This window comes from Motacilla alba, chromosome 2 (assembly GCF_015832195.1).
Source record: "Motacilla alba alba isolate MOTALB_02 chromosome 2, Motacilla_alba_V1.0_pri, whole genome shotgun sequence".
NCBI classification, from domain to species: Eukaryota; Metazoa; Chordata; class Aves; order Passeriformes; family Motacillidae; genus Motacilla; species Motacilla alba.
In genome coordinates, this window is record NC_052017.1 from 143,303,058 (window position 1) to 143,330,847 (window position 27,790).

The 27,790-nt window shown below is 36.6% G+C and overlaps 1 protein-coding gene across 11 annotated transcripts in view; it reads left to right on the top strand.

Annotated features, from left to right (window-relative positions):
- Window positions 1-27,790, top strand: part of EFR3A (EFR3 homolog A) — a 76,216-nt gene that overhangs the window by 20,098 nt on the left and 28,328 nt on the right. For 10 of the 11 annotated variants that reach the window (XM_038126738.1, XM_038126734.1, XM_038126737.1 and 7 more), the window contains 8 exons: window positions 2,918-2,994; window positions 4,815-4,942; window positions 6,286-6,436; window positions 14,849-14,970; window positions 16,653-16,802; window positions 21,263-21,400; window positions 25,971-26,049; window positions 27,042-27,177. In XM_038126738.1, the coding sequence (XP_037982666.1) occupies window positions 2,918-2,994; window positions 4,815-4,942; window positions 6,286-6,436; window positions 14,849-14,970; window positions 16,653-16,802; window positions 21,263-21,400; window positions 25,971-26,049; window positions 27,042-27,177 (981 nt within the window). The remainder of the gene's footprint in view (window positions 1-2,917; window positions 2,995-4,814; window positions 4,943-6,285; window positions 6,437-14,848; window positions 14,971-16,652; window positions 16,803-21,262; window positions 21,401-25,970; window positions 26,050-27,041; window positions 27,178-27,790) is intronic. The other variant, XM_038126733.1, reaches the window with a different exon arrangement.

Consider the following 27,790-nt stretch of genomic DNA (forward strand, 5'->3'; position numbering starts at 1 on the left):
CTTTAAACCTATTCCCACAATTTTTTTTAACCTTTCATGCTTATATCAAAGTGATATAACTGAGCAGTGATTAGTAGTTTTCCCACAAAATCTGTGTCGTGACTGTTAACTATTCTGGTTTTTGCTTTAGGTTGTCATTTTTTTCTGTGTTGTTTGGAGTGCCTGTCAGTTTTATTTCTGACAGTGCTCTGCTTGGAGGCTGAAAACTTTGACAGATTAAATCTCACTTTCTGATACTTGAATGTTGTGTTTAATGTAGGAAGTTCTTTTGATGGTATTAGCATCATACTTTTAAGTTTATACTTTGATGATAAAGAATTTTTGACAAGTTTATGGGGTTTTTTCCTATGTAAACAGTTCCATAATTAAATACAGAAAATGTAAAGATACTACCAAAATCCAAGATGAGGAGGAAATTTCAAATCTTATGCATACTTACTGTTAGGCCTTTTTTGGTGTCAAAATTCACTATGTTCCATAAATTTGGAGAGCAGTATTTCAAAAGAGCAATATTATGTTTCTGTTAAGTGAAACCATCTGGTAAGGCTTTCAAAGTGAGTTGGTACTGGTATCTGATCTTTTTTATCCATCTCAAAGAAGCAACTGGATCCAGATTTTATGTTGAATTTATGTAATTGAAATAGGTTTGAAGCACCATTTTAATATTTAAATTGCAGTTCTTTGCAAGTATTTTCTTCTTCTGTCACTTCAAGAGGGAGAAAGTAATTCTAAAAAATATTTTTAGTTGCCCGTCTTGCAATATTTTAGATTGTTTTTCTGCTCTTGTTATGTTTTAGGTAGTTGCATGGTACAGTTACTGTTAGAATATTTTGTTATATTTAGTATTGATCAAACATCCTGTTTACCGTGGACCAAAGTTAATGGTTAACCATAAGGTAGAAGATCAAGTACAAAGAGTGCTGAGCCAAAGAGTGCTGCAGAGTTGCATACCTACCTCAAGAAATATTTAGCAATAATATGTGGGTTTTGGTGGATTTTGATGGTCTTACTTGAATTTCCCAGTACAGAATGGTATGCAAGACACTAATACAGTACTCCTTTCTTACTACAATTTACTTCTAAGATGTTGCATAGCATTGTTCTCAGTAGAATATTCTTGTAGAACTGTCTAAATTATTTCTATTTTAAGTCAAGTAGGATTTTTACCTCTTTTCATACCTACATTTTCCAGCATATTAAAGAACTTTGATTTTTATCTACTTCATACCTGCAGCTTTTATGTAAATACTGATTTTTACATTTGTTAGACCTCCATGAGTAAGACATCAGCAGGAGTGGTATGAAGAACTTGACAGTAGTAACAAAGTACTGTTTAACAAAAAAATTTCTCAATATTCCGGTTGTTTATTCCTTGAGTGCTTTTTGTTTTCATAATTATGTATTGAAGTCATAAGTCAGTGTTGATGTTACTGCTGGTACTGGACTCTTAATTCATAAGCTGGGCAGAATTCAAGTCCATTGGGGAGAACTTGGAGTTAAGGCACAGTTTTAAAATCATAGATCTATATTCGATAATTGTTTTTGATTAAATAAGTGGCAAGAATTAAGTTGTCAAGGTATGAGCAGAGTACATTATTTGTCCAAGAGACAATAGCATCAGAAAACAGTTGTAATTGAGGGAGGATGTCTACTCCTGTAGAGTCTTGTCATTAAAACGAAGTACAGCAGGTGAAATCTTTGTTATGGGCCTCCCGTATGTTCTGATAAGTATGGTTAAAAACTACTAAGATTACTTAGATATCTTAAGAAATACAAGTCTTGATGCTTTTGCAGAGAAATTGTAATCATTAAAAGTTTCTGCCAAGGTACCCTTTATTGTTTGCATTTTTTTACTGGTTTTAGCAGTGTTAAAAGATTTTTTTGAGTATATAAATGGATGTCTTTAATAAGATATTTGTAAGGTATTTGGCTGCTCTGAATCCTTCAGGTGTTGTGACTTGAAAGACATGATCTGCATGTATGCCTGATAGGTTATTATTGAGTGTCTCATTGTTTACTCAGTGGCTTTTGTGCATTAGAGCTGCTTTGGTGTTGATCTGAGGCTTGGCCAATAAGTTAATCTGATGAGATGCCCACTAAAACATTTAAAACCTTATTTGTCAAAAAAATTTAAAAACAAGGGAGTAAGTCTACCCTGATAAACAGTTGGACCGATACCTAGAAAACTTTTTTTTCTCTTTTGTGCTGAGTTTTAACCTAACTCCAAAGTTCTAGTAGTTCTTAGTGCTAGGAAAAGGACCAAACAATACTTCGCAGGTTTGTTACCTTTTTAAAACAGGCAGTATGACTTTAAAATTAATAAAATTGAAGTTACATGCATTATTCTGATTATATGGATTAGTAGTAGAGTAGAAATGAGATTAAAAAACTCATTTCTCTGCTTCAAGTGACTGTCATTTCACTGATGCTCAGTAAAAGGATAAGGGACAAGGAAAACAGAGCATGTTTTGTATATTATGGTTTATATTGGTTTATATGGGTGCCTTTAAAACAGATTTCAGTTTAGTTTTCCTTTTTTTTAGAATAATGCACATAATGCTAATTTGGGTGTTTTGAAACAGTTATTCAGAATGAAGATAAACCTGCAAATGAAGTAGCTTTGGTTTTAATATGACTCAGTTTTAAAATGCCTTGACTTTTCTGCATGTTTTTACGTGTGGATGGCAGGTGCTTTTCCGGTACCCACAATCCTTGCATATTTTCTCATGTATTGCAGTGTGATAGTCGTTTTGCTTATTGACTTATTTGTACTTACTTTCAATTCCCTTGGTTTTGCTTTCTTGCTGATAGCAAGCTGAATTCAGTGTTATCTTCTTCCTCCATGCTTGTCAGCTTGTCCCTTCAAATGAGTCCCTAGAACTGCATCCTAAATCCCGTTGGGTAAATCTCTCCGCAGGAGTTTGCTGCTGCTGTGCTGCGCTGCGACCTCGCTACAAGCGGCTGGTAGACAACATATTTCCTGAAGATCCAAAAGTGAGTCATGACTTTAAAATTTTAAGGGATTGGTGTTTGAAAATCTGTGATTAAACTGTGTGCTTTAGCAATTTTTTAAAACTTTCTTTTTTCTTTTCACGTTTAACATTTTACCATAAATTCTGCTTTAGCGCTTAATAGCTTTAAGAGAGGTTAGTAGAATAATTTATCTGGAGAGGGATCCATGGAGATCATCTGGTCTAATTCCATTTCTAAAGCAGGGCTGCACACTGAAGAATAAAATTATTATGTTTTGCTCAGAGAAACGGAGATTTCATTAAACAAGGTATTCTGCTGCAGAGGTAGCACTTAACTTCATCACTTTTTAGAACCACAAACACTTGCTTTCTTGTGGTTGCAGGTGTGAACATTTTTTGGTTTTCTACAGGATTTTGATTTTTTAACTCTTTGCTTACTGACTGTGAACATTTTTATAGTTCTGGTAGACTGTTATGACCCAAAAAGGTTTTTCTGGTGTTTTTTTAAAATTTTTCCAGGTACTCATCTACAATTTTATTCCTTCATTTCCCTGTAACGGTCTTGGAGCTATATTAAAGCCCAACTCTTACTCTCTGTGAAAATAAATAACTTCTGTTTACCATGGAGGAAGGCATGTGTCTACACATAATCATTTGACAGTTCAGACTGATCAAGAGCTTATGTTTCTGCTGCTCTGTTTTTTTAAGTGTGTTACCAAATTTTTGTGTCTTTTGTTATAGTAGAAGTGAGCAGCACAGTCAGTATTTGCATAATATTTGGCTTATATGTTTACTAATAAGTTGGCTTTTTTTAAAATGATGTCATTACTGAGTGCCAGGTATTATGTAAGTGCATAAATACTGGCTTTAAAGGAAATGTTTTCTTTGTATACAGTATATTGGATGCATGGAACAGTATGGGTTTATAGCTTTATTTGTTCTAATCTAGTTTTTGAAACAGGTGTAGAAACACCTGGAAATGCTACAACTAACTGTAATGTTTTAGTTTAAATCTGACTCAGTCGCTCTGAGTTGGCACTTCTTAGTCTCTGCTTTGGTTAGGATTCATAGGGTCAGTGGAGGACACAGGCCAGTTCACGATGTTTCCCTTGAGTTGAAGACCTTCTCTGTAGTATCAGAAGATTTGCTTGATAAAATTTGTTAATCAATAATGAATGTCTGAAAAGATTTTAAGTAATTTATTTGAAAAATAAATGTTTTTATGACCTTCCAGGAAAAAAAAAAGACAAAAGCCTTATCCTGATTACCTGATAATTATGATTATAACCTCATCTGAGCAGATCTGTTAGATCATGTAAGAACTAATGCCTTAATATTCGATCTTGTTCTGACAGTTAGCCCTCAGATGCCTGGGGGCCAGCCTTGTTCAAGATCTGACTCAGAAGAAATAAAACATTTAAATTACAATATTAAATATTTAAACTACAATCTTGTCTGTATATTTTATCAAAATTATGCATTACATATACTTGGTGGGGGGATGGGAAGGGAAAAAGGTTACATTGTGCTATTAGGAAAGAAACTGGTCACATATCTCACTACATACCTTCTCTTAGAATCCCCATTCTCTCACCAAAAAAAATGGTGGAGCAAGCTAGTTGCTTCATTTCCTTTAAAAATATTTTAGTTGTTTCATGTTGCTGATTTTTGAGCTAAGGTTATAGCAGTTTTGCTTAATAGTTTTGGAGTTTTTTCAGTAGCTTATTTCCATCTGTAAGGCTCTGATCTTTAAACGTTAACTAGAAAAAAAGGAAGAACACTTCGAAAGTTTTATATTTCCTATGAACTCTTTAATTTTCTATTTTGTATTTCTGTTTCTAGGATGGTCTTGTTAAAGCTGACATGGAGAAACTGACTTTCTATGCGGTTTCTGCACCAGAGAAGCTGGATCGAATTGGGGCTTACCTGGCAGAGAGACTGACCAGGGATGTGGCCAGACATCGCTATGGGTAAGGAAAGAAGTCATTAAGAAGAGATGCCAACAAGTCATGGAATTTCATCATGTTTGTTCTGATCAAGTCTGGAAAGCAAGACAGACCCAGTCCCTTTGTGGTCAGTTAACCTTGTCTGACTGCCAGGTGCCCATCCAGCTGCTCTCACTACTCCTGTTCAGCCAGATGGAGAAGAAAATAAAATGGAAAGCTCATGGGTTGAGATAAGGATGGAACTGAGTGACTTAACCTGGGGAGGATTTATTTAATTATTGCCAATTAATGACAGAGTAGGATAATGAGAAATCAAAGCAGAGCTTAAAACATCTTTCCTCCAGCCATCTTTCTTCCCAGGCTCAACTTTACTCCCAAGTCCATTACCTCCAGCCCCACCAAGCAGTGCAGATCAGGACTGGGGACTGTGGTCAGCTTGTGCCATCTTGTGTCTCCTGCTCCTTCTTCCTCGCACTCTTACCCTGCTCTGCCCGTGGGTCTGTCCTTGTAGGCAGTCCTTTAGGAACTGCTCTGGCATGGCTTCTTTCCTCAGGGTACAGTCCTTCAAGAACAGGCTGCTCCAGTGTGGGTCCCCCATGGGATCACAGATCCTGCCAGAAAAGCTCCTGCATAGGCTGCTCTCCATGGGGCCTGCCAGAAGCCTCTTCCAGCAGGGCCTTTCTGTGGGCAGCCTTTCCTTCAAGGCACATCCACCTGCTCCAGCAGGGGATCCTCCATGCTCTGCACTGTGGATATCTGCTTACCTGTGGGCACTTCAGTGTCCTTGAGGGGCTCAGGTTTGGGACTGGAGCTGGCTGGAGCTGGCTGTGTCTGTCATGGGGGCAACTCAGGGTTTCTGACAGAAACCACCCCTGCCGCCCCTTGCTGACAAAACCTGGCTATGTAAGCCCAATACACCCTTGAATGTCAGTCAGGATATAGGAAAACAGCATTATCTTTCTTTTCAGCCCTTTTGGCTAAATCAAATATTTAAGTGAGAAATATTAAGTCTTAAGAAGTGGCATGAATTGTTGAAGAAAAGCAGCATCCATCACAGACCACCATTTTTTGGCCTTCATGACATTCAAAGCTGTTTTTATAACTTTATAGAAAGGGTAAATGGCCAACACTCAGTTCTGTACTTCCCTTCCTCCTACACCACCCCGTCTCCTCCCAAAAAAAAAAAAAAAAAAAAAAAAAAGAGAAAATATGGCTGTAGAAAATAGCTCCAAGTGTCACTTTTATGCAGTGGGAAATATGCGCCTTCCATTCTTTCTTTTCTGCTTTTTGTGGTAAGGTTCTAAGTTGAACTAATTGAGTTAGTGATAAATGCAATACATCTTTATGTGTCTCTAATTAATTTTCAGTTATGTTTTAATTGCCATGGAGGCACTGGACCAACTTCTAATGGCTTGCCATTCTCAAAGCATAAAACCATTTGTGGAAAGTTTCCTTCATATGGTGGCCAAGCTTCTGGAATCAGGAGAACCAAAGCTGCAAGTCCTTGGGACTAATTCTGTGAGTAAGCTCAGATGCTAAATCAAATCAGAGTAAATTTTTGCTTGGGAAAGTAGTTTGAGAAGTCTTAAAGGGTCTGCCAGTTGACATCAATTGAAAGATGCTGTCTGTAGCAGGGTGTATCCTTTGGGCCTAAGCACAGAGCAGATACCAGCTGGAGGCAGATAAACTATTTCTCTGCAGTATTCCAAATTCTTTTGATGTGTGGGCTCGTTCCCTCCAAAAATAACGTCTGGAAGGAACAAGAAAGCTGTGCTGTGAGTTCATGTTTTGAGTCTTTAAGCAGCCCTTCTGGAGCCAGTATATAGGTAAGACAGTGTTTTGTTTTCTGGCAGCTTAAGCTACACGGAAAGATTCTTGTTAGCTGAAAAGTAGCTTTGAGTATTGCAATCTCACTGTCTTATCAGCTTAAATATTTCAGGATTCAGATCCAGGCTTGAAGGGCATAACTAAAAGTGTCAAAATGAAGATTTAGAGATCTAGTTTTCCAATTAGAGTAACGGGTTCAATCAAGGGTATAGCTTAATGACTGTATTTTCCAGCTGGTAAAATTGAAATCTCATAAATTCCAGGATTGTGATGTGGACTGTTTTCACTTAGAGTTATTGCTTTTACATGAGTATAGAGTACTTTGCTTTTCATGTAAATTATTGCCATTGCTAAAGTGGGGGATTTCTTTGTGGAATCAGTAAAGCTGTTGGGCTTTTGGGTTTGGTTCCCATCTGCTGAAATTGAATGGAGTTGCAGCTCAGCAAGACAGGAGGGCATAGTAAACTGGTGTTACCCCAGAGCAGGATTTCTTGTCCTGGTAAAATAAAGAGAGTTTTGCTATAATGTAGGGTGGAGGTGTCCCTTGTTTCCCCACTAGCAGGCCAGCTTTACTGAGGATAATGAGATCTATATCTCATTATACATATAAAATTTTACTTATTTATTTAAATATCATTGAGCCAAGCTGCTCTGCTTCTTTTGATTTGTTTGTATAATAATGCCTGGGCAAATCCTTTTAGAGAAATAAATTTGGAACTAATTGCCTAGCTGCCAGATGGCAAGATGTGCGTCACTTTCCAGTTGTTTAAAATCATCGGTGAGTGCCAACCTCCACTCTGATGTACAAGGCATGCATAACTTCAAAATGCATGTTACTGAGCAGGACTCCTTACTTGTTTGATATTCCTGTTGGTTCCTAAGTCTTTTGTGAGTAAAGGAGATTAATGGACTTCTTGAATTATGAGATAATTTGTGTTTGTCTTTTATAAAACTCATACAAAAAAGGTTTCCCTAAATGAGAGGAGAAACTCTGTGAGGAGAGAGAACTTTTATGGCTCTTCAACAGCATTCCAAAACCTTATTTTAGCCTAACTCTGCTAATTTCCCTAGGTGCCTTCTAGAGTTAATGAAGACAAAGGATACAAGTCTATTTGTATTGACTCAGAAGGTGTAAGGGTAACAGCTTGTTTGTTACCAAGGGCACTACCTTACTGTGTCCTTAAACAGATTTTGTTAGATTAACAAAGAAAGTTTACTGCCCTATTCAGTCTTTTTTCTGTCCTCCAGAAACAAACAAACAAACAAAAACCAACTAGCAAGAGGAGATGGTCTGGTGACTGAATAATGCTTCATGTGCTTTAGCTGATGGACCACTTTGGAGTGCAAACTAGTATTGTCCAGAAGGGAAGAATGGGTTGGATATGAAGTAAATGTTTTTAAAGGGGTGAAAAGTCAGGCAATTTTGAAAAATTTTACATAGTATTTTTAGGAAACTCAGTTTAAGGCACCAACAAATTTATAGTCTGCTTACATTTAAAATATGTGGAGTATGATTGTGGCTCTAAGTAGATTTTGATTATTTTCTACCCAAAGCTTCATTGATATAGAAAGGCAGTGATGTCTTTGAAGTAAGATTCAAACCTCTTTACTTGAGCTGTAGGGTTTTTTCAGCCACAAAGATTTTGCTTCTGCTGCTGGGACACTTGTGATTGGTTAAAAGGGTTTCAAATTAAGAAAATCTCTGTACAGAACATCTTTGAGTAGTTTAAAGGCTTGGAAAGATTTGGAAGCTCCCACTGCCTTCTGACTGTGTTTTGCTGACTTCCAGGTATTTGGTTTTGGATGCGGAACTTACTTTACTTGGTGCCCTATATTTTAGAAAAAAAACCCAAAGCTTTTACTTAGATGTTTGTCATCTTAAATTAATTTTGGAATTTGAATTTAATTTAATTTATAATAGGAAGTCAATTTATTTTTGAAAAGCAAACCTGTAGATGACTATTTTAGACAAATAATTGTTTGGGTTTTATTTATGCATTTTAACTCTGATCTTCAGGTTGCTTATAATTAATTGTTTGCATTTATATATTGCATTTATAAATTATGTTCACTTATTTCCTACAGCAGTTGTTTGTTTTTTGTTTTAATAACATAATTGTAAATCTATTTGTATAAGGCAAATACTTAAAAACGGTAAAATTCAATAGTGGATATAATGAATAGGTGTTGGGATTTTTTCCATAAAGACCAAATTTCATATTGCTAATGTCTGTGAGGTTCAAAATAGCTTATTCTAGCATGGAAGATGTTTTTATAGGCCATGTGCTAGGATAGCATATGCTAGTCAGGAAACTGAAAAAATGTGGTGGGAAAAAGTGATATCTCCTTGGCTTATGTGTTCAGGATTTGAGGGCTGATTGCAATAAGCTTTTCCTTAGAAATTTGTGACAATACTGTATTTCTCTCTCTAATTTTCTTGCAGAATTTCAGTAACTATCATGTAAAGCATCTCCATTGCTCATGTACAAAGAATTAAATGTATTGCTTAGGTCTGTAGTGTTTATTACTAGGATAGAAGTGACAAGCTTTAAAATCTTTCACCTTGTGGTCAAAAATTTTTGGAATAAGATATCCAATTTATATCTATTAATCTATATCCAGTTTGTCTATTTCTAAAGTTTTTAAAGAGGGTTCAGAAAATTTCTTTAGAGGGCAGCTGGTCAAGAACAGTTGGATACATAATTCAGTAAAACTTTCATATTAATCCATATTCACAAGACTCATTTAAATACAAAACATTTTAATCTAATTTGGAATGCAGGTGGGGTGAATTCTTTGTATTTTGTCAGTAAGATATTGGGGTTTCATGTGAAAAATAGCAGATAATATGTGAAACCCAGTATCACCACATTTTAATTATGTACCACAAATGCTTCTTTAGTTGTTAGGGTGCCTCCTTTTATAAGGGCATCTCCTTTGTAGGAGCTGTGAAGTAATCATCCCATCAGTGACAGTGTTGAGCTTCCGGTGCTTGAGAAGGTGGCTGTTATTGCTGGTTGTCATCATTTGTAATTTAAAGGAAGATAGACTCCCAAGTGGAAAAGTGATCAACCAGTGCCTGAGACAAGAATTTTGTATTTGTTAGTGTTAGCTTTCAAAAGCAGTTGGCTTGGGCAGAATTAAGTGCGTATGTATGTAAAAATAGTATAAAATGTCAACACTTTGAAATTAAGCTACATCAGAATTCATATTCCCAGCAGGGTACTTACTTGTTTGCCTTGTCTGCAGCTTGCTAATCTGGAAGTAGGCAATGAAAACTTACCCTTATTGCAAGATGCTTCTTTCATTCCATGTACCAACACAGAATTATGTGCTGGTAATGATTTAATACACAATGGAACAATTCCTTTTCTAGGATGCCTCCTCTGTCTTTTTAATAGGACTTAAATCTCAGGGAGACAGATTAACACACAGCACTCTTTCTCATTTTGTGGGTTATTAAATTATCTTAGAAATTGTGTGTCTACATCTGCTAGAATTTAAGTCCTTTAGGGTCACTCAAATTTAAGTATTGCTTCCCCCACTCGTACTTGTGCTCTCTGGTTTTGCAGTTCCATGGCAACACTACTGTGACCCTGTAAGCCAACATTCCATTGCTGATTTTGTTACACAACTGTACGTGTGGTGGTCATGAGAATTTTTATCCAAGGGGCACAAACTAAAATAGAATGTGAAATTTTCCATCCTATTCCAATAAAACTGAAAGTGTCAGGGGACCCCAGGTATTAATAAATAAACTAAACCACTATTTTCCATTGCTGAGAACCTTGTGATCATTTTCATGCTGTCTTTGTAAAGTTAATGTATCGAGTGTGAAATGAATGTATCCAGTGTTTGAAGCTTTTCTCTTCAGGAAAGTTGAAGTGCTTGTCCTTCTGGCATTTATTTGTTGTCGTGCATATGTAACATTCACACTTCTCATTAAGGCTGTGCTGTGTGGCTTGTAAGAGTCTTAAATTTATAGGAGATCATGACTTCCTATGTGACAGTTTCATAATAATGAAATACAGTACCTTAGCCTGTGAAAGGTGGTAACTGCCACTGTCTTTCTGTGTTTGAAACAAGAGAAAATTGCAGGCTGCAGAAGACACAGCTCAGATATGAAAAAAAATAATTTTCAGGTCAAACCTAGTCTTCTCACAGGGAGATACTCTAAGTAACATAACTCAAAATCAAATATGATGCGTGGTGATTATTCTTCAAAAAAACTGACCTTCTTTAAAGACATCCACAGACCATTAAAAGTTATGATTTTTCTCCTAATTTACTTGCTATATAACAGTGATAAAACAGCATAAATGCATAGAAGAATTTTTGTCCTTTAGAACTTGTAGGATTTACTTACAGGGCTTGCACAATCTCTCCCTCCCTGGTAATATGATCCAAATTTCTCTACTCAGTCTGGAACAAACATCTTCTGAATAAATAATTACTTTGTGACAGATTTATATGTTTTTATACTGATTGAATTTTACTGGTTTCAAAATGAATGGAAACAAGGTACTACCAATGTAAATTCCGTTCTGTACCTTCTGTATTATAAAATATAGAAGATGCTTGTACTGGTAAAACTTCCATAAGTTACCATTGGATGCTTGAAAGCATTTACTGTGACTGAATTACATGTTTACATCTCTAATAGCTTTGTAAATAATTCCTAGGCAAGTGCTTGGACTTTTTCATAAGAGTTTTATCCTTTTTTAGGTTGAATAATTGCTATATTTGAAGTTTGTTTTAAAATATGTGCTTAGGAATAAAACATTCTGCAACAACAATAACCACACCACCACTGCAAAGTACAGAGTGATGTCTGCTGTAAAAACTTTAAATGTCTGTGATGGAATGGAGTTTTACGCTTTACTGGATGACGGTGCACAACTCAAAACTGTTACCACAGACAGCTTTCCTGTGGCCTAAATGCTCAGTCATCTGAATGCTAATCCTGGACTGTGCTTCAGAGATGCTGTATGTTCAGTGGGTGAAATTGTTTAGTTATATTCATGAGGACGTGAAAAACCTTTGCCCTTTCTGTATCTGTTACTGTGCATGCCATTTTGAAAGATGTGACTTTCACGTTTGTGTCCCTGCTGCAAAGCAGCCCCTGATACAGGAGAGGGACTCAGAACGAGGGAGTCCCTGACACTTGCTTGGCCTAAATTCATCATTTGTTCTTACAAAGCAGTTTCTTGGTACAATAAATCTGTTAGCAAAACAGTTATTAGAGTGTGCTAAGCTTTCCTGTTGGGAGATCCTGTCAATCAAATAATTAGTACTTCAGATAATAATAATATTAAAGGCTGATACTAAATGCAAAATGAATTAGCAACATGAATTATTATTCTCATTCTCACAGCTACTCCCACAGAGCTCTGTCTTCTTCAGATTTTGTTTCCATTCTTTTCCATGCTTTTATGGAGGTTTTCTGTGTGAATCATTTGTAGACTTGAGCACTCAAATGTCTGGAAAATATTAGGATAATATTATTTGGGGGCTTATTAAATCCTTGGTCTTTGTGCCTTATTGATATGTAAGGACTAATGAAATTCTTGTCTGAAAAAAAAATCTATTTCTGTTTTGCTGGTAACAATTCCATGAAACAAACTAGGGAGCCATAGTACATATGAAGCATTTGCCAGGGTCTCTTGGGAAGGAAATGATCATTTTTATAACTCACTCTGTTGGAGAAAACATATGGGTGCTGTTTGTAGATCAACTTTCAGTCTGTGGCAGTGGACCATACAGAATTAGATTTGACTAAATGACTTCTGTCACTTTTTTACTACCTGAAATACAGGATATTCCTGACAGAAGGACTTGTAAAATGGACTCGTACTATACAATTTTGCTCCATTTTCAGTAACAGCTCAGAATGTAGTTTTATGAACTACATAATTTTCAGCTGTTCCTGTAGCTTTTATAGGGTGAACTGGCTGTGCAGCTGAAAAGGATAACTGTTCTAGATAAAACGAAAAAAATAGACTAAACAAAAGAGTAGAAAAAAATGTAGGTTTTTTTTTTTTTTTTCCTGAAATACACAGCTTTGAAAACCTCAAACCGTTCACAAATCAGCGTGCTGTAGATTATGCTAAAGTGCTTTGGGCTTGTCTGGATGTCTGTGGGTAACATGCTGATGAAAGCCGGTTTTACATCATGAAAAATACAAAGGAAATGCCTCAGCCTATGCTTAGGAATTGATAAAAATGGTGTGAGTAAAAGCAGAAGGATCTTAATGGAACATCACTCTGCTTCAGGGCAGAGCCAGCACGGTGTTTGACCTTTCCTGACAATATTTTGTTTTGCTTTTTATTTCCCTCTGTAGTCTGTTCTTAGAAGTGTCAGTGATGGAGAATCCAATAGGTCTTTAGGCAGTCTGCTCACTTTAGAAAGGAGGGTTTTTAATGGCTAACTTGGACTTTGCTTCAATATAAACATATTACTGATTTGCTTTTTACGATTGGACAAAGAGAACTATTTATTCTGGTTTTATAGCTGTCTTCTGTACCTTTTAAGACTGATACCTTTTAGGCAGCTGTAGTTTAGGTAATTTGGTGTATTTCGTTCTTCCTTTACAGATGTTTGTCTAAAGCTTTGTCCATCTCTTGAATAATTTGAGAACTGTATCAGTTAGTCACCATTTTAGGCTGTGATGTTTCAGCTGGATGCACCACTTCATCTAAGGACTTATTTGGCCCAATTAGATAGCAAAAGTTTCTTCATAGGTGCCATGAGTAATGCAGATGTATCATAGTATATTGTTCTGTTTTCCATGCCATCATATTGGCATTGACTATGTTATTTTTCTTCATTCAGCTGTTTCTGGCTAAAATGCTGGTTTGCAATAACCATTCCCAAATTGCTTCCTTGGTTTTTCAGGTCCTATTTCCAATTGTTCAAAAACCAGGCATCAAGTGTGCCTGCAGCTTTGGCCAGCATAGTGTTCTTTGCAAATCCGATGAGCCCAGTCTGCTCATCTAAGTCTCCAGTGAAGCTCAAATCATATTTTTGTATTGTGATGATTTACAAGTGTTTCCTTATTTTTTTCCAAACTCTTGTGCATCTCTCTTATGGGGACTGTTCTTTTGACAGTGTTTTTCTAGCTTTCCTTTGAGAATTTTGTGTATTTTTTTGTCAACAGCATCGCTGAAGTTTTGACAGATGCTGCTTCATCTGGATTCACAGAAGTTATTTACTTGTCATAGAGATAAGATGGATTGATGTGATTTGTTCTTGACAAATCCATGTTGACTGTTACTTACCCTTTTGAGACTTTGTTGATGCTGGCAAATTGGCTTTTTTTTTCCCGGTGTTTTTCTGTGAATAGACTAGAGTTGACTGGATTATAATTCCCTGACTCCTCCTTTTTCCCTTCTGTCTAGACAGAATTGACAGAATGCCTCCAAGTTAATTTCCCTTGAATTTTGGTACATCAGAATGTTGCTAGGTAACCTGGTAGTGCCAGGGTTGTGTTTGATTGCTTGGGCTGCTCTCTACAGCTGCCTGAGAGAGGATGGAGCAGGGTGGGTCTCAGGCTCTCCTCCCAAGCTGAAAGAGATAGGACAAGAGGAAATGGCCTCAAGTTGTGTCAAGGGAGGTTTAGATTGGATATTAGGGAAAATTTCTTCTCTGAGGGAGGTACCACCATTGGAACAGGCTGCCTGGGGAAGTGGCTGAGTCACCATCCCTGGAGTTATGTAAAATGAGGTTTAGTGGTGGACTTGACAGTGTTGGAGAAATGGTTGGACCTGATGATCCTAAGTGTCTTTCCCAACCTAAATGATTCTGCCAGTTGATGACTCACTGTTCAAGTGCTAGATGTTTCCATAGGGCATAGTATGTTGCATTTCATGAAGTTTCATGCTTCCATAGCTATCTAAATGACGTTCTTGTGGGAAGAGTTTTAAAAGAAAACCCTCCTATTCAGATTTTTCTTCGCTGAAGTTCTAAAGTGTTATCAAAATTGGGTTCTTAATGCAGTTACTTCATGTTACTTGTTAAATTAAGCTTAAATTAAGCTTATTACTCATTATTCTATTTTAGGAAATCAGTATTAACAACTTTTTTTAATGTATTTCATTTTTCCAGTTTGTCAAATTTGCCAACATTGAAGAAGACACGCCTTCATATCACAGACGCTACGACTTCTTTGTGTCCCGGTTCAGTGCCATGTGTCATTCCCGTGACCCCGATCCAGAAATACAAAATGAGTAAGTGTCATTCTACAGGAATTACTGAAAATTGTTGATACATTACTGTCTGTAATACAGCTTTTATTAAGGTGTTTACTGGACTAGTTCATTCCATATGAAGAAAATGACAGTCTGACTTTTTGAGTAGCACCAAATATTGCAAATCCTAGGTAGCTAGAACTCCTAGGATATTTAGGTGTAATTTTACCTTAATAATTCATGTTAGATTGTGTGGATTTTCTCCAGAAAGACACCACTTATAATGCCCAAGTTCATAACTTACATGAGATATTAACGAGGCTATTTATATGGAAAGCAAAAGCATCTATTAAGTCTGTTCTTTGAAAATGACTCATTAGAACTGTGATTTCTTAAATGTCTGAAGTATGCTCATGTGTGTCAAACTCAAGAGCCTCCATGAATGGGAATTCTATTTTTCCCGTTCTTATGTAAGTGCCACAGTTTGTTTTCCTGCAGCTCCCCCCTGAAGGATGTGTCCTTCACAGCAGCAGTTTCTCTCTTTGTTTGTACATCCTTCTTCTCTCCTGCTTTGTGTGTAATCCTATTGAAACTATCTCAAAAGATCTAGAATGAAATTGGGTTCATCTTGTATGCACAAAACTTCATTCAGAAATAGCTAAGATTTAGGTATCTACAAATTTAGGTATTTACAAATTGAAATCCAAACAAAAATAATAACAGAACTTGGTTACCTCTGTAGTTCATGTTAGAAATATTTTAATTCAGCGAATTTGACTGAGCAAGGGCTTGTTAAGTGTTGTCCATATCTGAATCAATATTTAAAAAATGAGGGGCGGATTTTAAGAGAAAGAATTAAAAATTTTAGTGAGGCTTGTACTTATTTCATTTGATAGCTGTACTAGCTTCTACATGTTTTCAGGAAGTAAATGCTCTTCCTACCTTTTATTATAATGGATAATTTGCTATTATGACTTCTAAAATAGTATTTTGCTATTTATGTCATTGCACAGATTCTCCTGCAAGCTATTTTTCTTTAATAAACTGATGACAATAGCTAGAAGCTAGACCAAGTCTTTTTTTGAACTTATGTAATTTCTTTCTTTTTATTATTTCATTGTTGTTGATTAGTTCTCAGTTGATTTCATTCAAATGGTTTTAGAATGAGGTGGTGGTTCCTTTTGTCCATTAGGCTTAAGTAGACAGAATTATCCTTTGTTTTCCATCTTGTGAATCTTTCAGAAATCTTTGAAGATCTTTTCTCACTAATCCATATCCTTAATTACAACTTCTAATGGCTCACATGGCTGTGCTAGATATTGCTTCAGCTGTGTTGTGGTAGCTTCCCATTTTTCTTCAGCTCTGGAATAGGCTGAGATTGTGCGAAGTTTCAACTGATGGGTGGTAGATGGGGTAGAGTTGGTGGGTTTTATCCGGGGGACTTATGTCAGAGGTGATGTACAAAGTTTGAATCTTCATTGAGGAGTGTAAGCTTTATCCTTACAGGCCATCTTCTGTTCAGTTGTTTGTTTTGTCAGCTTCCTTACTGGCTTTAAAGGTGTTCAGAGAAAGTATGGGCAATCTTAATAGTTGACCAGTTTTCCCAGTTGCTGATTGTGAGAACCTGCTGGAATTCCACAGTACTTCATTACTGCTGCCCAGAGCCCTGCTGGGAGGTGCTGTGTTGCTCAGCTTCAGTAACTCCTCTTTTCCTTCCTCAGGATCCGAATTGCTGGAATCAGGGGCATTCAGGGAGTGGTTCGAAAAGCAGTTAATGATGAGCTTCGAGCAACCATATGGGAGCCTCAGCACATGGACAAGATAGTGCCATCACTGCTGTTCAACATGCAGAAAATAGAAGATATTGACAGGTAATTGTGTTCCTTGTCACTGGCGTGGCTTTTTAAGCAATCTCTAGGCTGAGTTTTTATGATGGATATCCTTTTCTTTTCAGTGGAAGCAACAACTCATCTTTACTAGCTGAGGCTCCTTGAAATTGGTAGTGTAGGTTTGCATAATGGTTCTTAATGTTTCTTGTCTTAGATTCTTTTCAACCACTAGTTTATTCACTAGTTCAAGATTCTGTTGGCCTAAAAGTTATTCTAGAAATTATATATCCATATTTTGACTTGATAAAAAATGTAAACTCTGTGTTTTAGTGGATCAGATGCAGAGATGAGTAAGCAAATGCTTTTAGGTGACTCAAATGATTTTGCTACTTAGATTTGTTAGAAATTGAGGTTTTAATTCATTTAGGCATTGGTAAGAACTGCTTGTCCTGGCTGAAACAGTACTTAGAGTAAGGAATTAAGTTTAATTTATATGTAGATCACCTTCCCTTTTTTGCTTTCAGTGACTCCTAGGCATATTACTGGGCACATTTACAAAAAGATATTCAAAAAGATCTTTGTGACAATTAAGGTTGATGTGATGCCAGTCACCTTAAAATTGAAAAGTGACTTTTTTTTGGTCCCTGTTTAAACACTATGTAGGTGTAAAAACCGTTTATTGGTATCACTGGGAAATTTACATAAAATGAACTTCAGCAGTGCAAGCAAACGAAATATTAATTCCATGTCCAATTCTGGCTGCTTCAAAACTTGCCTGCTAAGAAACTCAGCAGCCTTTCTATAATAACAAGCTTTTCATGCTTTCACTCAGCTTTCTAGATCTGTCAGTTTCTCTTTTTTTCATTTGAGTTTTGGCATTTATTTTTCAAATCCTCAGCTTTATTTTGTTGTGTTATTTTTGACTGCCAGTACCTCTCTCATCTCTAAAACAAATTTTAAGACCAAATAGCTAAAATCAATAGTTATCTGTCTGTCCATGCCTTATCTATTTACTGTATATAACTGAGGCGCCACACAATATGTATAGAAACATGCATTTGAATTTTACATCTGAAGAGTGAACTGAGTAAGAGAGAAAGGTTTCTGAAGCTGGTGTTTGAACAAGGAGAGCCTGGTTTGCCTTTGCTTACTCTTAGAGGGCTACCAACTGCCGGTGGGCCCTTTCCTTTGGTATTCTTTACAGCACCCTCGGGCACACACTTTCCTTTTTACAGCAGGAGTAAATTAACTACTGATGGAAAAACTGACTGAAGTCGGATTTGGATTAACCACTTAAAGTACATCAGTTTATATTTACTGCAGGAATGATTTTTATCGTCTGTGGAGCAAGGCAATAGTAGTGGTAGAAAAACAAATCTGTCAAAAAGCAACTTAAATTTCTGACCTGTTGTTGAAACTTGTCCTATAATGCACATTGAATATGAAAAAAAAGACTAATAATTTTCCAAGTGGTAAGTTGGGGCTTTTTATGTTTGTGCATATGACAGAAAAGCTGAAAACAGTGTTTGTAAATTGTTACCTGTTGGTGTTAAATTATGTTACAGACAATTTCTCATTTTATTTTATGTGTGACTTCATATTTGTGGAGCATAGAGACATCTTGAAGAGTAGGAGTAAGAAGCATATTGTTCTGGCAGATGGAATCAAAGCATTATTTGAGAAAGAGCAGAAATTCCAGAAAAGACCCTCAGCTTAAATTCATAGAAGAAAAACAATTTTTGATTAAAGCTAAGGTGCATGTAGGTACTTACCTTGGAAGTCAATGTAATTTTAGCTCATGGAATTCACAGATTAATTCAACATTCTTTTGTGTGCATACAAGATGAGACACTTCTTGGAGTTAAAAATTTGCTATTTAAATAACATTTAAAAATATAATTGTATTTTTGGATGTCATTATTTGTTTATATATCTGAGTGTACATTCTAGTTACATGCCTATCAGACATTATGTTATGTGTATATCTATTTATGTTCATCTCCAAAATAGGAAGGGAATGTATGAAATTATTAATTCCCTTACTTTATGACCTATTCTTCATAACTGTGGAACTAAACCTGCCAGCCTTATTTCAGGTAGAGGGACACTAGCATTTAATGTAAACTTGACTTCAAATCCTTCTGATACATCTGTAATGTTCATACAAATTCTGTTTTAGAGGAAAGTTAGAATTTATTTCTTTCTCAGGGTGTGTGAATCACAGTCAAACATTCCTGTACCTACTCTGCTCAGAAGTGGTGATTAAGTCTTACTTACGTGTCCTGTCATATCTTCGGCCAGTCCTGGTTTTTTAGCATTTAAGAAGTCTCATGCTTAAGTTGCTGAGTTGCTGTGAGCTAGTTTAAGTCTGTGATTAGGTGTTTCTATGGAAACTGCTGTACTTCAACACATCCTCCTTCCAGTTCCTTGTTGCTACTTCTGATAGAGATTACCCACAAAAAAAGCTAGTAGAGCAGCTACAGGAAGTTGTCCTTGCCCTTTTCATTGTAAAGCACATTTTCAGCCCTCTTGTGGTAGTACAAAAGGTTTAGGTGCAGAGGAATACTACTGTTTTTTTCTTAACTGTTGCAGATGGATTTCGCAGAGGTTTTCTGATATTTCTGTAAAAAACCAAGTCAGTGAAACAAAATGAGTATGAGATACTCATTTGAATCTAGAAACTTAAAGAGTCTGTACAAAGCTTTCCTGTAAAACTAAAGAGAGTATTCAATATTCATTGTCTATTATATGCAATGCCAGGGAATTCTTACTGAGAAATACCTTGAGGTTGGTGCTGTTAAAGTTCAAATAAAATGTTACTCCCACAGATGACACAGGATAATTTTAGACATTTTGATGCAGTCAAAGAGTAACATTTTATAGTATGAAGATTCATCTAAAAAAAGACTCCCAAGTGGTGCTGAGAAGTCACCTTCTGTAGGTTTGCATATGCAAGCACTTAAAGCATAATTTATTTTACTTCATTTTAACATGAATTCTTTCCGACGGGCTAAGCTCTGAGTGCTTTGCAGCCTGCTTTCGTCTTCCCTCCCCACACACCCACCTTTGCAATGCTGTTGTATTTTAGGGAATCTGTGTCAAAACAGCAATGGAAATGATAGTCCTACACTATCTCTCGTACCTTCTCTGTGCAGAAAAAGGGTGCCCATCTCCCTAGATCAGAGTCCAGGCAGCACAGGGGAAGGAAAAAAAGGGAGGATGGGTGGCACAACGGTTCATAGAGGTGATTTGTGGTACTCATGGTGGATTATATACAAATTGTCATACCTTTTAAAATTCTAATCATGCTGCACTTGTAAAACTATTTCTCCTTATCTATCAGAGTTCCTGAGGGTCTTCTGTTACTAAAATCTGACAAGCTAGCATTGTTGTGGTAACTGTTGAAACACTGATGTTTCCAGAGGCAACAGAATTTTCGTATGGCAAATTTTGGATTTCATAGTATTGAAACACTAGAAAATCTTTTTCCATCAAAAGATATATTACAACTATGATGTTAACATGTTCATTTGACTACTGATATTTCAATTTGCAACTTTCTATGATGCTCTAAAGCTTTTATGATGCTTAAGTAAACTGAATGCTCTTGGTTGACACTTTCACATGTATTTAACACACAAGCTTGCACTGCAGAACTGAAATTATGTTTAAGGGTTTAGTGTACTGGTTTCTGCAGTCTAAAATTAAAGATGCATAATGTTAATGTAAATGAATGAATACTCACTTAAGTTCCTATAATGTATTTTGTGAGAGGAAAAAAAAGGTTGCCACTTGTAGGTCCAGTGACTCTCAGTAGGTAATGGAGGTACCTCAGGGGGAGCTGTTTGCTTCCTTTCTGAAACCTGTGTTCACCCTGTGCCCACAGGGAGGGGCTCAGCAGTCCATAGTAATGATGGAAGGCACTCAGGTAGAGGGTGACCAACTTCTACACTGTCTATTTAGAGGCAGCTGTGTGGGTGATAATGTTCTAATCAGTTCACTCAGACATTTTTTTTTTTTTCAACTCACAAGCCATCTGTTTGTGCAGAAGTATTGGAGTTTCATTTAATGCTCACCCACACAGTATGGACTCAGTAGTGGGCAGGTGAATGAGATCATTAATCTGAGCAATATTACTAAGATTCTGTCTAAATTTTTTTAGTGGTTTCACAGCCTTTGTTCATTGTTAGCAATACATAACATAGTGTTTTGTCAAAATGTGGTAGGTAACAAGTTAACTGAATATTAGCAGCTTTTGTGTTTGCCATATAAATATTTACTACTACAGTGGTCAGTACTGAGTGAACAGATGATGATCTATGGTCCTGCTATAAGAAAATAAAATATGTTATTCAGAATTCTGGTTTGATGCATATTTGAAATGCAGTTCTTGACTAGTTCAAGACTGTGACTCATGAATGTTTTAATACCAGGGGTGGGTACAGTAAAGAAAAGGTGAATATTAGTTAGTAATATAGTCAATGCGTTTTGTCTTATTTCAGCAGAGTAGGCCCCCCATCCTCTCCTACAGTAGGAGTGAAAGAAGAAAATCCTTCCGTGCTGGCTGAGAATTGTTTCAGGGAACTACTAGGACGAGCAACCTATGGAAATATGAATAATGCTGTCAGACCAGTTTTTGCGTAAGTTGAAAATTTGTGGAAGATCTTAAGAGGTTTTCTTTATTTCATCCTTAATTCTGTTACATTAAATTTTTTCCTACTTTTCAGCTCAAAGGTTTCCATTCACATTTCTTAAAAAAATTGTCCCTCTTTTAATGTCTCCTCTTCTCTCTCCTCTGTCTATAAACTTGAAGGCAGTTATGGAGGAATGCATGTCCTTCTTTACTGATTTTTACAAGTGAAATACAATAATTTACATGAGTTGTTGCTTCAGCTGGCTTTTTTTTTTTTCCAATGTGAAACTTCATCCAGGCTATTAATGTCCCATAGATGAGTGTTGCAATTGGTGGAGAGACAAATCAAGTAAAGTACAAGTAGCACAAAGGAATACTGTGCCCCATAAAGTTACAGTTTATGTTGTCCTGTCATTTTCTTCCAGGATCTGTTTAGATATTCTTTGATGAATATCTTTAACAACTCATTTAGGAGTGAGTGGCAGATAGGCATACAGTATGCACATTATGCACAAAAACACACAGTACAAATTATACCTCTTGTATTAACACTCAGTGATACCACTTTCAAACCCTGGCTTTTCCTGGTGATGAGGAGACTGCTTGCTTCTTCTTGTAGATTTTTCAAGGTACATCCCAAGTACAGGAATACGTTCTCTTAGATAGCCTAGTTCTTCCCGCAAAAATTAAGTATTTTGTTTATACACTGGAATACCTTTAAGCTATCAAAAGCCATTTTCAAGTTACTAGTGTTAACAAAAAAAGATAGGGTTGATGTTGAAGGCAGAAAACTTTTGTAACCCCTTGTTTACTGAAAAACATGGACTGCAAAGAGCTGTTCCACTCCCTTACTTTCTGTATGTATCTGTTGTACCAACCTGAGAGGAGTTTCTGTTGCAAAGCTGAGTGTTTTATTAAAAAACACTCATTCTTTCCTAGATTTAAAATTTGCATTCCTCCAGAATACCTGTGATCACAGTGAACACCTCATTACTACACAGTCTGGATGGACTACTTGGTACTACACTGCAGCTGCTTTCTGATCACTTCTCTTTTAGTGGGTTTATCTCAAAACTTCTTCATCATTTGCAGTGGTTTGAGTCTTTTGAATCATTTTAGTATCAGGGAAGTTTCCACAAAGTCCTGATTCCACAAACTAGAGGTATTGCTTGGTTTGGGATTTGAGAAGGTGTCATAGCTGCTTTTCCTGTGGCTGTTTGAAAGCCTATGTCTGTAAAGTTTATTTCCAGCCTATTTTTGTTTCTTACGTGCTATGACTGAAAGGAGCCAGTTGGTCTCAGCGTGCACATGCTGCATTTATACACTGAAATGAGTAGATAATGACCAGTTACTCAGAATGCTATCTCCTCTATGAATAGAGAGTCTTTGTAGTCACCATTTTTGTGTTCCACTTTGAGGACAAATTGCCAAATGTGTCTTTTTAGAAATGACTGCTGCAAAGGTTTAGTATTTTTGAAGAACAAGAGATGCAGAAAATGCAATTTCAAGCTGTTTTTCCTAAACAAAAAGGGAGTGCTCTATATAATCAGCTTCACTTTGTGAATGACAGAACAGTTAGAGTGAAAATTTGAGATAGAGAGTCTATTGCACTTTATTGGATTGAAAAACCTGACTTAGCTTCTGATTAGAAAACAGTTTCTTCTAACAGTGTTCAGCTCTTGTACAGGTTTTAAGAAAACTTCGGAAATATAGATAGGGCCTCTTATTACAATGCTAACATGAAGGTGCAGGTTCAGTTCCCCACCTGAAGGCTTGCTTCATGTGATACTGTAATATCAGGCAACATGCTGCCACTTCTTTGCCAAACTGAGAGAGCAGTGCTGCTTGCAACCTGAGGCAAGGTTTATTCACTGATTGAGGGGTTTAAATAGAATGGAGATAGTAGAAATCTGAAGTCAGCCTCCTGGTATAGGTTTAGATTGACAATAATTCTCCTTGCCTTAGGCAGAAAATCTCTGGTTATGTCTACATGCAGTAGCTAGAAACTCTCAAATAATAATTTGCAATAAAATCTTACAGATCAATCTCACTAATTGCTTGATGAAAGTCAAAAAATGTTACATTAATACTACCTGAAAAAAAAAATTATGTTGTGTCAACAGTCAGAAGCTATTGAGACATACTTAGCATGGATTTGCAATGGTGAATAGATTAGACAGATTCAGAGAGATCCAGAAATCTGGTGAAACTTCCCAAGTGTAACAACTACATTTCCATTCTTGTCAGTTATCACATCACGTGTGGAGAGGTTTGGAATATTAACAGACTGGTGTTCAATATTCTTTCAGCCAACATGAGGCATGAGCAGAATATTTTATACATTCCCATAAATGCATGACTCAGTTATGCGTTCTGATTCTTGGTACCAATTTATCATTATTACTTTAAGGATTACTTGCATGTGTGGCACTGAGAAAGAATTCAGGGATCATTAGTGGCTCTCTCCCCAGAAACTTGCATTATTGGTTCTGCTGTTCCATGGAAATTGAGAGACCTACTTGAGCACTTTCACTACACATGTGCAGCAGATCTCAATGGAAGGCAGAGTTTGGCATTTGTTAATCCAGCAATAGAATCTTTTGCAATCTTCAGTAGATATTCTTTACTGAAAAAAAAGTAATTTGAAAAAAAAAGTTAAGGTGTGACTTGATTTTAACTAAACTAAATGCACCATACTAAAAATACCCTTTACTGTCTTTTGCAGAAACAAAACTACATTGAATACACTTGTTATGGTCAGTAAAATACATCACCTACAGGAATCTAATCCTGCTGACCTTAGGAGGAAAATTCCAGTATACAAACTATGCTGCCCACTGAGCTGTTACACAAAGCTTTAGCCAAGTCTGTCATCTTCCCCCTGCTGTCTTCCCAGCAGTTCATCTACCTGAAGTAGCTAATACTTGGCCTTTCTGGCAATATAAAACTGTATGTCTTGTTTAGAGAGGAATTTTTTGTTTGTTTGTTAACGTGATATGGGATGCAGTTGACAAAATCTGCCTGAATGGATCTTTGAGGCAGATGGATAGGGACTGTCAAGGATAACAGAGAACACAATGCCCTTAAAGATTAAAGGATCAGTTCCAATGAGGAGAAGATAGTGGAGAGTATGATTTTCCATTCCATGACACCTGTGCACAAGAAAAGCAGCTATTCCCAATAGGTACTCAGGCTGGATATTTGGTAATGTAAATATGCTGTTATCTTGGCAGGCAAATAGCTCTAAAATTCCTGACATTCTTTCCTGTAGGGATTTCTGTTGAAGGTATGTGATGTGTCAAAATGGCAGAACTTTTTTTTAATCTCTGCAATGGAGTGCAAGATAATTTAGAGCATAGGAGGTGCTTTGTGTCATCTGGTTTAATCAGCCTTGAAGGAGACCTGTGTATGCGGGTGACTGGGCTGGGAGCAGCTGCCCAGCGAGGGAATTGATATCTCCAGATTGTAGGCAGAGTAAGTTACAGCATCCAGCCAGTCCTTTTGTGTTCACAGTGCAGGCTTCTTACACCTCCAGAGCTTTTCAGTTTGTTGTTTCAAGCAGCTTTATGTGTTTCCTAAATTCTTTGAGAAAAGGGAGAGTAGTAATGATTCTGTAGTTGGGATACCTGTTTAGGAACAGAACTTAAATTCATTATCTGTTACAAAGTTTTTTTGTTGATTTGGCATATTTGCTGTTCACTGGTGAATTCGTTTGTGGATTTGTTTTGATTTTTTCAAAACCTAAATCATACCAATTAAAATGCATCCAAAGTTACCTTTTTTCAATCTTCCAGACTGAAAAAACACAGTTATTTTTTTAATGCTTTTTCAGGGACACAGATTTCTTTTCTGCAAAAATCTGTGTGCTCTCTTCATAGCTTTCAACATTTCTGCTTAAGCCGAATTTTTTGTATTTTCTTGAAACGCTGATAAATTTTTTCTCATTTGTGGTTCCTAGTCCATTTAAAGAGAAACCAACACATTTTTATTGGGATTTTGTTTGGTCTTTCTTGCAGTAAATGTTGAAATGCCTCAGAGCATAAAGGCATATACATATGAAGAGCAGCTCTTTTTTGTTTTCCATATATTTTATTAATAGAATCACCATGAAAACAAAAATATTTCTATTCTGGATGGATCATTCAGCCCTAATTATTTTGCAAATTTTAATTCAAAACAACTTTCGTATCCTCTGTAAAGTATAAATTTTCAAGGTGTTGCAACCTTCAGCAGATCCCTTTCATGTAAATAAGCATCTAATGTCCCAGCACTCTGTGTGGAAATAGTGTGTTCTTTACTACAATATAGTTGTGTTTGTAACTAGGTGTAACTAGGTTCCTTAAATTTCCAGAACAGGAATTTCTGTTCAGCCGTATGTTTTGTGATCATATCCTAAACCTAGAAAACAAGTGCTTTTTTGAAGTTCTAAATTTCTCACCTGGTTCATAAGTCATTGTATAGAAGTTTTATGTTAGTAAATAATCCCTTTGACGTGAATTTTGAGAAAATTCATAAGATACCATTTATTATATATGTAGAATGCAATTATTTTATAATGTCTTAATTTTTGCTTACAGGCATTTAGACCATCATAGACTATGGGATCCTAATGAATTTGCTGTTTCCTGCTTTAAAATCATCATGTATTCTATACAGGTAGGATTTTCTCCTGGATTTTTTTTTCTTGCATACATGTTTCAAGCACATGGAAGAGGTTTCACCATGTTAATGGTAGACAGCAGATTAAGTCAAAGAATCCAAAAGATTCAAGGGAAGGTAGTGGGGTGGTCCTTGTCCAGAACAAGGAGCAGGGTTGCTCGTGTGATGTGGTGCTTGACAGAGAAATCTCTCAGGTTGGTTATTTTTCCATGCCAATACAGCTGTGCTGATTTTCCAACCCGAAAGACCAACTTGACGTGCAGCTGTTGTGCTGAGGATTTTTAATAGTGGACTACCTGTATTATGGCCTTAAGCTGAAGGACAGAAGGTAGAGATTGGATATTAGGAAGAAATTCTTTACCGGAAGAGTAGTGAGGTACTACAACAGGTTGTATAGGAAAGCTGTGGCTGCCCCATCCCTGGAAGTGTTCAGGGCCAGGTTGGATGGGGCTTTGAGCAACCCTGTCTAGTGGAAGCTGTCCCTGCCCATGGCAGGGGACTTGGAACGAGATGGTCTTTAAGATCTCTTACAACTCAAGTCATTCTATGACTCTCATTGTCTGCTGTGAACCTCAAGATATTATTCTTTGATTGCATCAAACACAGATGCCCAGAAGATCAAAGTGTAAAAGGCCAGGTTAGTGGGAGAAAGCTGAGTTTTCTCACCATTTACATCAATGGTGCTGAATTCTTTGAACTCCAGTTAGCCAAGTGAAGGACAACTTCATACTTCCTCTGTGCTTGTAGATATTCCTGGATATTTTAAAAGACTCTTTTGTATACTGGGCTGGCTGAATGAGCCTGTATTGCTTCATCTGTCATGGCAGTTTTTTGAATCCATATTTAGACATGAATTGATTCTAATTTTGATACATTTCTGAATGAAAATGTTGCAGAATAAGAACATGGTCATGACCATAGCTGAGTGATGTATGAGCTTATTCTTGTTAAAGTCACAGATGAAGATTTTCTGTCTGTTTTCTCACTAGGCACAATATTCCCATCATGTAATACAAGAAATCCTTGGACACCTTGATGTCCGCAAAAGGGATTCACCAAGAGTTCGTGCTGGAATCATTCAGGTTCTTCTGGAAGCAGTTGCAATAGCAGCTAAAGGATCAATAGGTAAGTTGTATTAAATTAAAGGCATCAGGTCAGAGGGTAAATTTGCAGGGTAGTGCTCATTTTCACTTCGATTTCAGACTGATTGGAAACATTTTGAGAAGGTTTTGTGTATAATTTTTTTTTCCTTTGTGCTGATCGATGCTTGAAATCTTACTTGGTTTGCAGTTACTCCAGGCATAAACACTTGGTTATTTGACTCTTACATAAATCTTTTGCATTGAAAAAATTAGTGAAAAAATTGTGAAAGGCAGGTATTCCTCTTTAGAAATAAAGTCTGAGAGAACTGTGTGTCACTACAAAATGTCAAGAGCACTGTCGCTTTGTGATACAGCTGTGACCTGAGTATTGTGGGAGTAGAATGATCTTTGAGAAATGTTACCTTATTGACTGTGAAGAAGCTGAAATAAGGTGAAATATGTAATTTAAAATTAGGATAGTTCCTTGAAATAAGAGTAGTTATGAAGAGATGTACACTCTAGTGCTCTTTTCCTGATGTTCTTTGCTGTCCTGCTGAAATATTACTGTTTTGCTTCATTAGCTTGAGCCTGAATGTGTCCTTCCTCTTTATATGAGACCCACTTGCATGCCCAGACTTGTGAAATCTTTTGCCGTA